Raw genomic sequence first — 16,754 nt, 5'->3', positions numbered from 1 at the left:
AATTCCACTCTTACAATACAAGAAATTCCCAGGCCTACCGCCTACCGTATTGTCGTACAAACACTAAGAAGTTCTCGCCCTTTTTTCAAGGGCCTAAGTTTTTTCATTCACTTGACAACGAGGTCATCAACTCTCAATCCCTTTCCTCTTTTAAGAAAAAAATGAATATTAAATTATTGAGTAAATATGAAAACAGTTCATAAATCTTTCCATCTTCGACCATCTTTTCTTCAATTGATGTGAAACAGCTCTAACCCGTAGTTCGAGGAGGCCTAATCTCTCATAAGCTCCTATAGTTTCTGTTAGGTCTCCTCGCAAATTCTTTTTTTTTCTTCTTTTCCTATATTTTTTTGAAAGTATTGTGTGGCAAATAAAAATAAAATAAATAAAAATATATAAATAAATCCCTTCTTTCTTAGTCAAATATACTCTTTGTTGAGCTACATACCTTTTCTTTTTTCATTTTCTTTTTTCTCTTTCTTTTCTTTCCTTGACTTTTAAAAATTAATCCAGATTTTCATTCACTACCCTAAACTTGCATGGTTTACCCTATAGTTCCAGGAAGCCTATAGTTTATAAGCCCCCTGCTTCTATGTAGTCTTCCTTGTCATTGCCACTTTAAACATTTAATTTTGGAAATAATTTAGTTAGAATAGTGTATATTATCTTTAATGTATTATAATGTTCTGTATATTGTTGTATTTGTATGTGGTTAATGGCAAAAATAAATGAATGAATGAATGAGTGAGTGATTGAGCGAGCGAGCGAGCAAGCGACCGAACGAACGAACAAACGAACGAATGCTTTTCGTGTGGCAGTGTGAACACCTATCCGATATGTGAGGCTCCACTATAGAGATCGGGTCGGCTCAGCTTCGCTTCGTTACAGAAATCGCGCCGAAATCACCGTTCTTATGTGAAAACAGAAGCCCTATCCGGTATGGACGGACGGACTAACGAACGAAAGAACGAATGCTTTTCGTGTGGCAGTGTGAACACCTGTCCGATATGTGACTCTTTACTGTAGAGCTTGGCATGGCGCAGCTTCGCTCCATTACAGAAATCGCCCCGAAATCACCGTTCTTATGTGAGAACAGAAGCCCTACTAGGTATGCACGGAGGGACGGACGGACGAACGAACGAACGAACGAAGGAACGAATTCTTTTCGTGTGGCAGTGTGAACACCTATCCGATATGTGACTGTCCACTTTAGACATCGGCACGGCGCAGCTTCGCTCCGTTACAGAAATCGCGCCGAAATCACCGCTCTTATGTGAGAACAGAAGGCCTATCCGGTATGGTTTTCATGCCGGCGCAAAAGCTATCTGGCATATTAACCCCTAAAGCACCGATATCCACATACAAATTCTCCATACTGGCCTTCATACATTTCCTTAAAAAAAATAGTTGAGAGAGTTTGATAATAGATCAAAGCATTTTTTCTTTGGTGATCATTTTATTAACTTTCATAATCATTTCTCTTGACAACATGGATATTGTTAGGAGGAAATTGATGTTGGTCACTATCGGGACTTAAAGGGCTGAGAGTGAATATGGCCTTAGGCTAATCAATTACCCGTTATCATAATGGCTACTACAGAACACATACAGGGCTGACGACAACAAGACAGCTACTGACAAACTTTATTCCACAAGGAAACTTGGTTATAAGACTGCCTATACCGTCGATTTTGTATCATGCCACTGCGATTCTATCAGTTTTAATAATTTTGGCTTCCAGTGAATAAAACTCTGCTAACAATTTCTGGGTTTTAAACCTGAGTTCAGCTCATGTTCAGCTTGCGCATGACTTTTTCTAAATATCAGTTCTATGAACGCAACTCGAAACTGTCTTACTCTGACACAGTAAATAATTGAGTTTACAAGCGAGTTAGCTATAACTGAAAAGATGGCTGTAAGCGTAAGAATGTCGCGTGAATTATCTGACTCTATTATATAGATATTAAAAAGTATTTGGACGAATATGAGAGGTGAGTAATTCAACAGTAAGAAAAAGAGCACAGTTGTTGTCGTTTTAAGAGCTTTCTTCTCCTTCAACTTTCTTTGTTTAACTTCCATTGAAATTTGCTGCTCAATGGTTTGTCTTTGATGACGACGAGCCTCGCGGTAAAGCACAACCTGACAGAACGCAATAATGGCCAGGCATGACGCCATGGTAACACTGCTAATTTTTCTCATCATGTTACTATTTTGAAGAATCGCAGGCAGCGTCAGGAGAAATGCTATCATCCAAAGAAAAGCAGATGAACAAATTAAGCGAACTTCCGTGACGATGGTTGTGTATCGCAAAGAATGCTTGATAGCTATGTAGCGTTCGACGGTTATCATAGCCAGGTGAAATAGTGAAGACGTAGTTAAAAGTCTTAAAATAAAAACATTAACAACGGCTTGCTTCAGATTCAAAGTGTCGTCCCCTTGTAGACGTGTAACCACCAAAGAGATAAAAACAGGTTGTCCGATCAAGCCCATTACGGCATCTGTAACAGCCAAACAGGCCAGTGCAATGTTGGATTTGGTTCTCAGAAATAATTTGGTTTTTACAGCGATTATGATCAGTACATTCAGAAGAGTTGTAAAAGGACAAGTTATAACGTTTGCGACTGTGATGAAGATAAACACCGCATAGGCTTCCTTGGTTAAGTGGTCTGTGCCTTCCTGCCGATCCGTTTCACTTGTGTTCATGTCGTGTATCTGCTGTATCGTGTATTTTTTTATATGGAGAAGAGAAATTGTTACCTCACGTTGCCATGGCAGCTAAATTTCTGGACCTCAAGAAAACCGTAGCAAATATGGCTGAAAAAAACGAAAAAAAAATGATAGGTTTGACTTTCGCACTCAGAAACAAAAAACGGTAGCCCATCATTCGACAATGCAAATGGCTGTCTCTGTCAAAAAAGTTTGTTCATCTCCAGAAATTTTGCTACCATGACTACTTGACGTCTCACCACCTCTCCATTAACCTTCCACGGATTAATTATCTTTTGTTTTTCTATAAGTAAAGAAAACAGGCTTACTTTAAAAGCATGAGCACTCATTCGGCAGCTTCAATGTCTAGAGGGGATTTATAAAGTAATTGTCATTTTAGAAAATACAAACGAAACCAAAACTTGTCAATCAAATTGACTTGGTCTGTGATGGAAAGTTAGGCTGTTTGCACGTTATACTCCAGAATAATTACTACTAGACTCTCATTTTTGTCCAAATATTGCTTTTTCCTTGAATCAATTTTTGTAAACTATGTATTTCCATAAGTAAATAAAACCGGCTGACTTTAAAAATTAGTCTTCGGAACCAAAAATACCCTTAGAGGATTTACAAAGCAATCGGTTTTGCTCGTTTTTTTTCAGTTTCGACCGATAAAGTAGTTTGTTTTACAGAGAAGCTTAGTTTAAAATCAGAGGCAGAGGCTAAGTTTTAAAATTAATCTTCGCTAGATTAGAATGTCCAAGGAAGATTTATAAGGCAATAGTGATTTTAAGATGTTAAAGCGAAACTAAAACTTGTCAGTCAAATTGAAATGGTTTAACTTTTAATGTATTTTACATCGCTAGAAGATAAGAATTGCTTACAAACAAAATACATAAAATGAAATGAAGTAAAGAAAAACATAGTATAAGACAAAGGGGAAAGACCTTTACTCTTTTTTCATTTATTGTATATAAATGTATTTAGTATTTGTTATTTATTGCACCGCACCGAACAACTGCTGCCACTATTTAAGGGATGAAAATCAAATTCAAAATTCTATGCAGCAGATAACAATAACTTATCCGAAAAATAACCTTAACCAGCTGTTTAGTATAAGAACGAGAAAGTTTAGGATTAAAGAAAGTAATGCCGCTTTTGTCAAACGAATGGTATTGTGTTCCTAATAAACCAATGAAACGCGGATTCAAAATTCGTAATTGCAAATTATCTTCGCAAAGCTCAGTCACACCCTTATTTATTTATTTATTTATTTATTTGTTATAATTGCTATCATATATTATTACTGTTATTATTATTTATCTAAATGACTCATTCGTTATTTTGATATTCCCTTTAAAGAATTCTTTAACTTTTAAGATGACTGAGATGACGATATTTGTAACCCGCGTGTTTAGTCCAGATATTTATTTCCTTTATTTCTTACACAGAAATTTTTGTAATTTACGTCATTGGTTTATGCAAACGTTTTGTAGTTACGTCAAAAATTTGTTAAAATCAAACGTGATAAAACACAGCTAACATTTGAGCTCCTAATTTACAGCGGTCTCGGTCAGGCGACTATATAACAAACATACACCATGCTTCCATTGTCTTCATTAGAGACCTTTAGATTTTAAGAAGAGTGCGACATTGAGTACGGGATTTCAGTACTAAGTAGTGCTCACGCGCGAACCAACGTCATTTTGGCGGGAAAACGTGGTAGCCGTCGTCCTCTACCACGTGTTTTCGCGAAAATGTCGAAGTGGCGGAAACAAGTTATCAAATGTTAGAAGTTTTATCTTTTTGCGATCAGAAGAGGGTGTAACCGTGTGTTCGGTTTGTGCTGGCTTTTCGCATGCCGATTTTAAGTCTCGATTTTTCATTTGCGTATTTTGTTCAACGTTTGTTCTTCGTGCCGCTTAAGTTTTTTGCATTAAGTGTTCCGTAATGTGCGTTACTAGCATGCTACTATTACCGTTGGGTATTTTTGCAGGTACGTGTTGTTATGTTTCCGAGTATTTATCATTACTGTTTCAGGGGGACCCAACGACAATTTTCGGAAAAATATCTGTTCGGAAGACGATTTGATATCTAGAATTTTCGTAACAGTTGTTGCAAAATTTCTTGCTTGCCTGCCTCTCCTAGGATTTTCGAACATCTAAAACATGGTCTAATTGCCTATTTTTAACGGATTTTTACCCTAAAAAGGTCACCTAGAATTTTCGGGAGCCTTTATTCTGGCTGGAATTTTCGAAAAGGTAACTTTTGATCCCTATAATTTTCGGATCACTAGACTTTCAGCTAGGAAATCCGAACAGATGAAAAATTTTTAGGGAATAAAAATATGCCTATATCTATCGTTTAAATACTAAAATACGTTTAACAATGTTATGTTAAAGTGGTTTTGAACTATATTCTCGTTGGGTGCCCCTGCTGTTTGGCTTATGCTTTTATTGTTGTATTTTTTACTCAGTCGAGTGTTTGTTTCTACATAGTAGACTTATTTTGCTGGACTTGTTGACCGTATATTTTGTATTTTGTGTCTTTAGAGCTTTTGTTGTTTCACGGCAAATTTTGTTTCCTGGGTCTGTCGAGCGTGTGTTCAGGGACTTAAATTTCACTAAAATTTGTTGCTCCCTGACTTGTTCATAATATATTTCGTGGCTCCAGAGCAGAGTTTGTTTGACGGCAATTTTCGTTTTCTGACTCTGTCAAGCGTTTGTTTGTTAAAGGGACTTAAATTTCACTAAAATTTGTTTCTCCCTGACTTGTTCATAATGTATTTTGGGGCCCCAGAGCAGATGTTGTTTCACGGCAATTTTTTGTTTCCTGACTCAGTCGAGTGTGTGTTCAGGGACTCAAATTTTACTAAAATTTGTTACTCCCTGGCTTGTTCATAATGTATTTTGTGGCTAGAGCAGATGTTGTTTCACGGCAATTTTTTGTTTCCTGGCTCTGTCGAGCGTGTTTTCAGGCACTTAAATTTCATTAAAATTTTTTGCTCCCTGACTGACCTGACATGTTCATAATTTTTTTTGTGGCTCCAGAGCAGATGTTTCAGGGCATTTTAGTCTAATTTCCTGACTTTGTCGAGCGTTTTTAAGTTCCATGGTTTTAAAATTCGCTAAAGGTTTGTTGCTCTCTGTACTTGTCCATAAGGTGTTAATGGCTTTATTTGTTTCTTTGTTGTTTGTGTTTATTTTGCTTTTGTTTTGGGCGTAGTATAAAAGTTTTCTTGCTCTAGCTGTCGGAAACTTATGGCTTTACATATTGTCCCTCAAAGCTAGTTTATGGAAGGTATATTTTGTTGCTGTTTTTCGCTAAACCCAAACGACTTGTTTCAGTCGACGGATATGTTTTGTTTATATCCGGCTACGCAATGTGTCTATGTTGTTTCCATTCCCTCGATATGTTTATTTTTTTCCAGCTAGTATACTATTTATAGCGGTCTCACCCAAGCGAGGGCATGCGCACGTTTATATTTGAGGGTTGGTGAAAAATCTCTCCCGGACATTTCATCGCGTTCACTTATTTAGAACATTAAGCTTTAAAAGTATTTTCGTTGTTTTTGTTGTAGCTTCCCTCGCAGACGTTCTTATGGTTCGTCACGTGAGTAAGAAAGGCGTGACGAAGCCGTGAGAACGTCTGAGTAGTAGGCTATTTTTGTTGCTTTCTAAATTGACGACAATCATTTATTTACAGCCTGGGCCTCTTGTCTGACGAACCCGTTCTGCAACAAAAAACGCCTCTGGACACACTTTGTCTGTACCTGACAAAGAAACTTGCTTATGGTAGGAAAACATTTTCTGTGTTAGTGGCTTTTGTTTCATGGCCTGACAAGAAATTAGCCTCGTTTTTGTTTTCCTTATTGCTATATCTACAATCAACGCTTATTTTTCTCCACTCATCACAAAAGTCAGTTTTCTATACAGGGTAAGAGGCAGAAAAACAAATCGCGCCATCACTACTATTTTTCATGGTCTAACAAAACTTTTTTTACGATTCCGCCATCTTTGCTTTGCCCTTTAGCATTGGTGGGATAAAAGCAATGTCACGTGGTTTCTCAGGAGGGCAAACAAGTGATAAAATTTGTTAAGACGAGTAATCATGGTCGTGTTGTTTGTTCTCTCAAAACGAGACGACGATTTTAGTCTTGAAAAACGTACAGTTCGAGTTTCGGATAATTTTACGTCAGTGTTGCTAGCTGTGAGAACATCTACGGACGCTACTGCTTTCAGACAAGAAACAATGATCACTTCCACTCATAATTTGCCATTACCGTCTTTCTTCATTATCTGGTGTATAGACCAAACAAACTCGCCCGCGATCTCTTGCATTGGTTGGTTTATCACTTGTTTTCCCCTTGAGAAACGACGTGATATTGTTATTATCCCATCAGTCCTTGAGCGCGTGCAAAGATGGCGGGTATCGTGAATAAGGTCTGTTATGAACCAGTGAGGGGTCGAGAAATCACCACCGCGGTCAAACGTCTAAATCGTTATTTTAGTTTTTTATTGTTGGGATTTCATTTACCAGTTAGAGAAAAATGGGCAAAGATGTATAAATCAGTTAGTCAGCATAACTATCTTTCCATTTTTCTCAAAATTTTGAGTTTTTTTCGCTGAAAACGCTTCGCGCTAAAAGAGAATCATGTTTGAAAATGGCGTCGATAATAACGTCAGCATCGGTTTTAAATCACTTAGAACTTTTTTAGTAAACTTTTAAAAAGTTTAGTAAACTAACAGGATGTTGGTATTACCTTAAACTTTCGATAGTGAAAGTAGCAAACCTTAACTTTGAACTTCGCTTAACTTTTGCACATTTCACTCGTTTGACCGCTGTGAACCAGAAATCATTCAGTTATAAGGAAATACTTTTCTCTTAGGGGAAGGAGAAAGGGATCTGGTTTTGCTTCAACATGACATCACTGTGGAAATGACTGACAAGACCCAGGTAAATACATGAAGTTGTGGTCATTGTTACTGGTCACATCCTGCTTACATCCTACGTTTAAATAATAAAAAAACAAAAATCACTCAAGCTTAACTGCACTTTTTAACAACTGTGCAAGATGGTAAGGGGTTTACACTGTGCATTCCAAAAAATCGGAAGTGTTGAAAGTTTTTTTGATGGGAGTTGTGTTCCTTTAGGTTGGGGTTTTCGCTGTTGCTCAGTACTGTCACTTGGAGAAGTTCAAAGCATTATTTGTCCTGTTTGTTTGTTTGTTCCTTGTTAATTTCTTTACATATTTATTTATTGAAACTCTCGTGAAGAAATAATCCGTGCCAACATCTGTTTACAAATCTATAATATTACTTTTAGAGCTCGAATTCTCCTTAGTTACCAGCGTCCTTTTGTTAACAGGAAAACCGCCGTATTGACATGATTTGCCACGGAGAGAAAGATGGTCACTCAGCTATGGCGCGCACAGTTGGCCTCCCTGTGGCTATTGCAACGAAAATGATGCTAGACGGTGAGTCGAAGAGTTTATTAATTTTTTTATCTATTTATTTATTTATCAATCTTGTCAGACCTCTTGGATATCTTTGCATGGTATGAATACTACCATTGTTAAAACAAATGTCTACCTCTTATATTTTTGTTTTGCCACAACAGGAGACTTGAAAGCCACAGGCGTTGTCCTTCCGCTAAATCGTGAGATTTACAAACCTCTTCTTACACGACTTAGAGCAGAAGGAATACAAAGCCAGATGACCACAACAGTTTTATGACAAGCAAAATGGTGAGGCGATTCCCTTTCATTTGCGTTTCCCTTCGTTGATGTTGTCTGATATTAAGCTTCACAATCAAAGTTGGAGAAAAGGTACTGAGTAATATGCTGAAATTTACGCCGGGAACTTCAGAACTGTGCTTCTTACTTTGCGCGATGTACCCGCAATCTTACCGTTAATAGCTAATTTAATGCGGTACGTTATTTCTGTTGCAATACGTGGATAAACTATAGTTTGCAACATTACTAAGTGAAGTATTTGTTGCGTACGCAATCGTATTTGATGACACACCTTTCCGTCATCCTTGATTTGTTTTTTTTAATCTCTTCCCTCAATTCTCTCTGCGAGGGGATGCCTGAGATCTGCGACGGTCGGTCGCCGGAAAACGAGAAAGGTCTGGATCCGCCCTAGTCTGCTACACAGCCGTTTTTAATGTTGTCACGCAACGCTCCTCCCCACTAGTGGGGAGGAGCGTTGCGTGACGACTCTAAAAACGGCTGTGTAGCAGACTAGATCCGCCACTGAATTTAGATATGGCTGACTGGCTCTGTTTGGACTGTTTCCGAAACTTTCTTTACACACTTCTGTAAGTGTTGAATGGCAGATTAGAATGGCTTGACCAAATGGGTGTAGATGTCACTACAGACTGTATATATTATGAACTGGGAAAACCTTTATTTCCGTCCAATATTTTGCCATCATTGAACGTGGATTGTGTAAAGAAGATTTTTCAACGTCTTTTAAGCGATAATTGTGATAATTGATAATTGTGGCATGTTATTTCCATGTTATTTTATGTTCTGTTATTTATGCATCATACCAAGAGAATTGTCAACGTGGTTGCTATTGATTATACGATAAGTAATGCTAGGTATAAAAAGTTGCAGTTACGATTTTTTTTCTCTTTTTGTAGGGAATTATGAAAAAAAATAGCATTTTTAAAAATATGTTTTTAATTATTATGTAGCTCCGAACTACAATAGGTTAGAACCGAAGTGAGCCAAGTATGTCTCAAAGTCCACCCGTATTTATTTCGCCATAGTACCTAAAGGTGCATGGCTTTTCGCGCTTGTTGAAAATACTGTGTGTCTGTAATCGAAATGGAAGAAATTCGTAATGCTTTCTAGCAAAGCAAAACTGTTGTAACATGTTTTATTCAAGTAAATACTCAGTGAATGTTGTATTTCTTGTAAAAAAAAAACAAATTTGTTTATTGTAAAAGCTAGCTGGTAAATATTAAGGTGCATAGCGCTTGCATTTTGCCTTTGGTAATAAAAGTGCTTTTCTATTCTATAGTGAAAAGGTTCGTTTTCCATATATCACTGACACCTTACGGTGCGGACACTCAAACTGGGACATTTTGAGAAGATTGTCTGATCACAACGTTTTCTGAAAACAAAAGATTCTCATTTTTTTTTTCTGCAAACGGACCAATAAAATTCAAGGTTCAACTATGTAACGGTTAAAAACTTTGAACTTACCTGACATCGCAGGAAACAGCCCTGAAATTTATGAATGTTGTTAGTCCGTTCGCAAAACCCAAACCATAAACAGACAAAAAAACAACAAAAAATTGTGATTGGACATTCGTCTACCAAGTTTCCGGGTTTGAGTGTCCTCACCGTAATTCCACCTGTATTAAGTTATGGAAATTTGTTTTTAGTAGCACTCTTGAAGTCAAAAGGAAGCTGATTGACTCGCTTTGGTTATTGAGTACCAAATTCTGCATTCAGAAATAGCCAGCGACTAGCTTTTCGTGTCAACATGAAAAGCTATCCGGGTAAAGTATGAATGGCAACGGCTCAGAAATGGAATAAGTGTCTCACACACATCGAACATCGCACCGGAGTGGCAGAAAAGTGTCCTATATGTGACGACCCAGTTTCAATATGGACGGGTCGCGACTTCACTTCGTTACAGAAATTGCGCTGAAATCACCAGCCCTATCCGAATTGATTTTTTTGAATTTCAGACCCGTGACATACGCTCCGCCTCCCTTCCTCCTAAGGGGGCTCTTTTTGCTGTTTACAGTACCCCTGTAGGGATTGCACGTGAGGTAGATTACCGTTCGCGAACATGGCGGTTCAGCAACAAAGCTCAATTAGCTTTCTCAGCTGGTGTTAGATTAGTTTCTGTTGGCGAAAACCAATCTGACTAGCGCGGTAATTGCACTTTGATAAAAATTTACTGGTAAGAGTTATCACTTATTATTAATGTTTGCAAACGAGGTTGCTTTACTGCGTTGGTCATAAGTTCCCTCAAAGTTTTTTTTCCCTTATACATGCACGCATTTGACGCTTTACTTTTAAAGTGGCTGTCGGTTTCAGCTCCATACATCACATGTATTTTTCTAAGGTAGTAAATTATAAAAGAGAAATAAAAGACTGGAAATCTTTCATTTATATCATTAATTTATAAAATATTTATGAATATTCCACGTGGCTATCTAGGATATGGTATAATTTGTATTTCATAAAGGAAACGCTATATAAACAACTGGTTGCGTTAATTTATTCTGAATCCTTTGGCATTCATATGAAAGTGAATGCATGAAACTTCATACACTTGAACTGCGGGAGAAAGCTTTAGCAAAGATCATCGCAGAGAAAGCCTGAAACAAATCTGCGAAAGATAACTAAGAATTTATTTATTTATGTATTTATTCTTTTTTCATTTTGCTAACACAGTCGAACATTTTCGTAACGACTTCCTTCACCTTCGTGTAGAGGTCAAGACAAGACGTTTGCAGGGATGTATTGAAATAGTGGCTCTTGTGAAGAGGCCGCCGTATAGATTGTATTTTTTGCTTTCTATCTGTTGATTGAACAGCGAGTTGACTGCGATGTAAGTCAGTTTTATTATGTTTGCTGTTTAAAAATCCTCGTAATTTCCCATTCCAAAAAAGCTACGTAAAAGGCATCACCAGTTTAATGCACTTATTTATTTGACTTTTAAATTCGTTGATCATATCCCTGGTCGCCTCTCGGAATTGTCTCGTGCTCTTTACGCTCTTATCCGACAGCCATTCTCGAAATATCTATACTCGTATTTTGTTTAACTATCTTCCTGTCTTAGGGAAACAGTGCTTGGTTAGAGGCCCTTCTTGTAAGAGCATTAAAGGTTTTTGAGAGCTTTGAGCTTTCTGTAAATTAATTTTTTGAATCAATGGGGCAAATACACATTGATTGATTGATTGATTTGCGAACAAAATAGCAGCTGCATTTTCTTCGTAAACAATAATAATAAAGCGAGAAGTAAGCATTTGGACGCCTCGCTAAGGTGTTGAGATGATTGCTAAAATATCAAAAGTCAGCGGAAAAATCCTGGAAAGTAGCATTAAAGGGTAGTTGAACGCTAAGGCGTGTCAACATTTCAAGGCCGACATGTTAAGTAAACCTTGTTTCGCCTCTGGGAAAACTCTTTTTGTCTGTTTAACCTCACAAGGGGCCGTACATAACAATTAAATGGCCATACTCCAAGGTCAAGCGCTCTAACTTCATAAGTAACGCTCTTACTTGAACTCCTTCTTTTACTTTATTATTATTATTATTATTATTATTATTATTATTATTATTATTATTATTATTATTATTATTATTATTATTTTTATTTAATTTTATTATTATTATTATTTAAATGGCAAGCTAATTGTCCACTATCCTCAAGGACATACATATCGCTTCTGCTACTTCGTCTTCGTGAAGTCCTCAGGTCCTTTCTTTTCTCATACAAACATCTTCCCTCAGTATATGGAGATAAGTTCATAAACAACTCCCCCCCCCCCCCACTTCTTTTACCGTTGTGTAGCGAAGGAGTCTTTTCCAAGAAAGTTTAATGAAAAAGCTTCACCACTTACAGCAGCCAACCCCGACCCCGACCCCCCCCCCCCCCCCCCTGTGTCTGTGAGAGCAGCCAGTGAGTGCTATCGTATAATTACTCCTAATGATTTGCGCGTGCGTAGTAGTACTTCATAGCACAAAACTTTGCCGGCTAAAGAGGATTAAAACAGTTTCACTGAACGACGTATCTCACCGTAAATCGAATTTTTCTGGAGAGAAAAATGTAAAACGTTGTATAATCAGAGGAATGGCGGGCGCTGCTTTAGCAAATTTCACAGCACCGGGGGGGGGCACAGCACCTTAGGTCAAACCTAAGTTATCGTTTGATCAGCTGTTTCATCAGATAGAGCGGTTTTCACTTGACTGTCGAAAGTAATTGAGGAATTGGTTTGGTTTTGGTTTTACTACGCCCTTTGGTTGGCTAGTGTATTTACTTTGGTTTTGGTTTTACGACAGTCAAGTGAAAACCGCTCTATGATTGATTTGATTTGATTGGTCGGTGTGGTGACTTTTAAGTTCTTAATTCCGTTTGTGGTACTGGCTAGCGTCTATACCTTGGAATTTGCCGAGAAACCTTTAACTTAAACATCAAACTGTATATTATAATCATATTAAAATGTAAACACCACACAAAACCGTGGGAAAAGTTACTGTTTAATAAACAAATTGGGTCATTAACACCAGGCCAATGACGGACTTAATACTGGAGTATGGATGAACTAATAGAACGAACGAAACCGGAGGCTTTACAAATTGTACACAAGGCATTCGTACCTTTGGACTTATAAACAATCACATTATTAGACGATAATGTAAAAAGCAGGTTAAACGGTTTCATTGAAAAGTATTGTCTTTCCTTAAGAAAATGTCGATGAACACTCATTTATTGTACCCCCTGCTTATATAGATATTGCAATTACTTTAAAATGCGTCCGGTTGCAACGGAGGGGGGTCGAATGGCAATGGTAATATCGGCGATTATGTGTTTCAGATCACTGAAGACACAGCTGCGGAGTTTAATGCTTTTGCCCACTCTTAAGAGTATCAACATTTCTCCACGGAGTTAAAGCAAACAAAAAGAAGCGAAACTTTTCTTTTACAATAAACGTTGAACAGTCAAACTAACTCTAACTCTCATAACAATAAACAGCGAACGTTACCTCGACTTTCTTATTGAACACCGGCCAGTTTTGCAGTATAATTCAGTTTGTTTTATTTCATTTTAAGTTATTCTCAAAGTTTTATTTCACACAGTTTTTATCGTTTTAAGGAATCTTCTCATTTTTCTTAAACATTTGCATACACGACAACCTCGCCTTAGGGTTAACTAGTAAATTGGTTTCATCACTTAAACCAACATCATAAGCAAACTTTTGATCTCTGTTGATGATCTTGGGAAAATCAAAATCGCCGCCAGGCTTTACAAAAGCGAGCAGCTTATATACCTTAGCATTTATTAGAAATTTTTCTCATGGTTTAGAAGTTTTTATCTGCCCTTGGCACACAGAAGAATTGGCCAAAAAGGACAAAAAAACGTTTTAACGTCATTTCTATTTTATGGTTTGATTCTTTGGCGCGGATTCGCTGACTGAAAATTAATTGTTTTAGACATTTCATGTGTTTACTTTTCTTTTGTTAAACAAAAAAGCGTTTGTTTTCAATCCCTCGCACCACGTGTATAGATTACCAGTTACATTGCGTATTTTGTTTGCGGTGAAGGTTATTGCACTTAAAGGGGATGATTTCTTGTAAAGTCTGTATTTCTGACTCTTAACGCGCCACACGGCAGATCATGGCACGGATCTAAAATCACTATTGACGATCAGTTAACTGCATTTATTAATCTAATCCGCTTATGAGAGCAATTTGCATTACAATATGAACAGATCGCCTCGAGTGTTTGTTTTGGTTTTTCATACCCTCTCACTGTTGCTAATAATGGAACCTTTGTGTCATTCATGACTTCTATGATCTTCTATCACCGCCGGCATTGTGTTTTCAAGTCAATATTAAGTAATTATTTGAAACGGCGATGTCAACACGGCCATTTATTTTGTAAACATATAAACACTCTTTTTATCCACGCTGAAAGCGGCCACCATGTTGTTTTAACGAGAAGTAGTCTGGCGCGAAACGCTTATTTGTCAACGCCAAACGTTCTAAGACCACGTTGTGCTCGATGACTCGCGGCAGTGATTTCCTCTGTTCTTGCCGCCCCACGTAACATTTAAGTCCACAAACACCTCTGGCACTTTGGAAATACGACAACGTGTTATCAAATAATCTATAATAGCCCCTTGTTTAACGCATTTCAAGTGCACCCATTTTTTCAATCAACGCTCCTGAATACATTTGAGCATAACGTTAAAAATAAGATTTGAAAAATTTTGTCTTGGTAACCCTGATGAACAGTGAACAGAAACCACAGAGCAATGTACTGTAAAAGTAGTGATTTATTATCCTTCTAAATTACAACTATAAACTTCATTATAGAGTCATTGAATGTAACGATATTTCTTCAAGATAAAAAAAAGTGACTATTAGTTTGACTTCACAGCCAAACCGGTGAAAACTAAAATGAATTTTTCTCTCTTTACACTTGGTAATAAATCTTCCATTCAGGTTGGTTTTTCATGCTTTAACAGGATACAATGAAATTACGATAAAATTAAAACAAACTAGATTTTATTGGTGATGTTTGTGATGTTCAAACGGTCAGTACACTACGATGTCTAATGACCTAACGAAATGGCGTGGCATTCGTTCTGTACAAGTTAGACGATATTTGAAAAATCTCCGAAATCTACGTTAAACAAAGTTCAATTTTCAGTGATCTATTTTTTTTAATTATAAAACGATTTATTGTCTGTGGTCTAGTGTCTAGAATCAGCATTCTTTCATTGTTCCTCACGATGAACGTGTCTCTAAAGTCTTCCTCCCGCCAAATTCACTGAGGACTCTAATCGTTCTCTTTCAAAATAGGCGTAGTTACAAGCTTAACTCTTTCTTATATTATTCAGTAAATATCTAGATTGTGCAGTTCTAAGCATAATTAATTCCCATTACATTGTCCTTCTGTGCTACTGGAGACATGTACAAGCACGGATGAAAGGTAGACGATTGTAAACGCGTACTGTAATTCCTGAAGGCTGAGTTGTCTTGCCAAAGGAAACCGTACGGTGGAGGTGGAGTTGAGAATCCTTGGAACTGGTTTAGGGGGTAGCGAGGCGCCTCTGGCTCTGCGCGACTGAAGTATTCATACCTAGGAGATGTTACTCCAAATGGACGTGAAAAAGTCTCAGGAGAATGAGGCTTGGAAAAGTCTAAACTAGAAGGCGGCTTGTGGGGATACGGGAATAAGCTTGCAGATATTGGCAGTCCAAGCAAGCCTCTGTCTGTGGCACAGCTCAGGGAATGACTGCAGCGTGGTCTTCTTGGTTTTCTAGGTCTTCGATAGTTTCCTTTTGAGAACTCGGGTAAATCTTTTGGGTGGATCATCCAGTAATGGCCCTTTCCATTCTCTGCTCTGCTCGCCTTGACGAAACAGTCATTACTGGATAGATTATGGCGTACACTGTTTCTCCAGCCGGGGCCCTTTTCTTTGTCGAAGTGTGGAAATCGTTTAGAGATGAAGTTGTAGATCGAACTAAGGGTCATCCGTTTTGAAGGTACGCTTAATATACCCTGAGCTATTACAGCCACAAAGGTTTCACTGAGATTGCGAGATTCTTTGGACTCCCTGGTGCTATCTTGATCTTCATCTTCATCTTCGCTACTACTGATACTCCTTGTTTTCTTCCGAACCGTCTGCCCTTTCGAGGACTCCACCTTTGCATCTTTGGACATCGCTCTGCTTAACAGGTTTGTCTGTGTTTCTAGTCGTGAAAGCGGCAACTGTCTGAAATTTCGTTCATCTTCCTTGCAAGGAAACCTGTAGTTGCTGACATCAAGGCTGTTTTCCTCGTGGCGGCCGGAGTGAATGCTAAACATTTCGTAGCTTTAATTGTGAGACCTTTCAAACCAAGTAAACGAGATCTTAACTCGTGGGGCTGTTGTTGACAACTTATGTAGTTTTAATGTGCCAAAGTCTTTATGGGTCGAGCTTCTTTCTTATTAGGCATAACCGCATTGATGCTCATAGCAGGGGGTTAGGAAACGCCAAGCGACAGATGCGCTGCTAATTTGTATATGAAATAGCGGTCGAATTGATTTATCTCCGTACCTTGCGGCGTTCATACTTACCGAAGCGTTTCTGGGAGCTTGCAGTTCTGAATCGTAAGGATCAGACACCTTAGCATTGCCGTATCACTCTATTACCCTTAGGAAACTAATTGGTAGCCTGCTGGGTTGCGTCAGATGAAGCTTTGATAAACCTACTGTTAGGCAAGCGAACGGTTATCAGCAATCATACTTCTAGCATCAACCAAAATAACAATAAAAATCAATAAAAAATAGCCAAAATACGTCGGAAAAA

The 16,754-nt window shown here is 37.9% G+C and overlaps 2 protein-coding genes across 3 annotated transcripts in view; one reads left to right on the top strand and one right to left on the bottom strand.

The window, feature by feature from the left end:
* Positions 1-8,838, top strand: part of LOC140923126 (alpha-aminoadipic semialdehyde synthase, mitochondrial-like) — a 41,784-nt gene extending 32,946 nt beyond the window's left edge. Inside the window, exons 21-24 of one of the 2 annotated variants that reach the window (XM_073373196.1) lie at positions 6,412-6,500; positions 7,595-7,662; positions 8,074-8,182; positions 8,326-8,838. In XM_073373196.1, the coding sequence (XP_073229297.1) occupies positions 6,412-6,500; positions 7,595-7,662; positions 8,074-8,182; positions 8,326-8,441 (382 nt within the window). In that variant the 3' untranslated portion in view covers positions 8,442-8,838. The remainder of the gene's footprint in view (positions 1-6,411; positions 6,501-7,594; positions 7,663-8,073; positions 8,183-8,325) is intronic. The other variant, XR_012164130.1, reaches the window with a different exon arrangement.
* Positions 8,839-14,902: 6,064 nt separating this feature from the next.
* LOC140923232 (forkhead box protein D2-like) lies at positions 14,903-16,526 on the bottom strand. The gene has a single exon (XM_073373318.1). The coding sequence runs from the start codon at positions 16,268-16,270 to the stop codon at positions 15,323-15,325; it is 948 nt and encodes a 315-aa protein (XP_073229419.1). The 5' UTR covers positions 16,271-16,526; the 3' UTR covers positions 14,903-15,322.
* Between the last annotated feature and the right edge of the window lie 228 nt (positions 16,527-16,754).

Source organism: Porites lutea, chromosome 13, assembly GCF_958299795.1.
Source record: "Porites lutea chromosome 13, jaPorLute2.1, whole genome shotgun sequence".
Lineage (NCBI taxonomy): Eukaryota > Metazoa > Cnidaria > Anthozoa > Scleractinia > Poritidae > Porites > Porites lutea.
This window is presented reverse-complemented; position numbering and strand designations above follow the sequence as displayed.

Excerpts from the sequence above, each read along its gene's own strand:
- LOC140923232 (XM_073373318.1), bottom strand. The coding sequence starts at position 16,270 with ATGTTTAGCATTCACTCCGGCCGCCACGAGGAAAACAGCCTTGATGTC.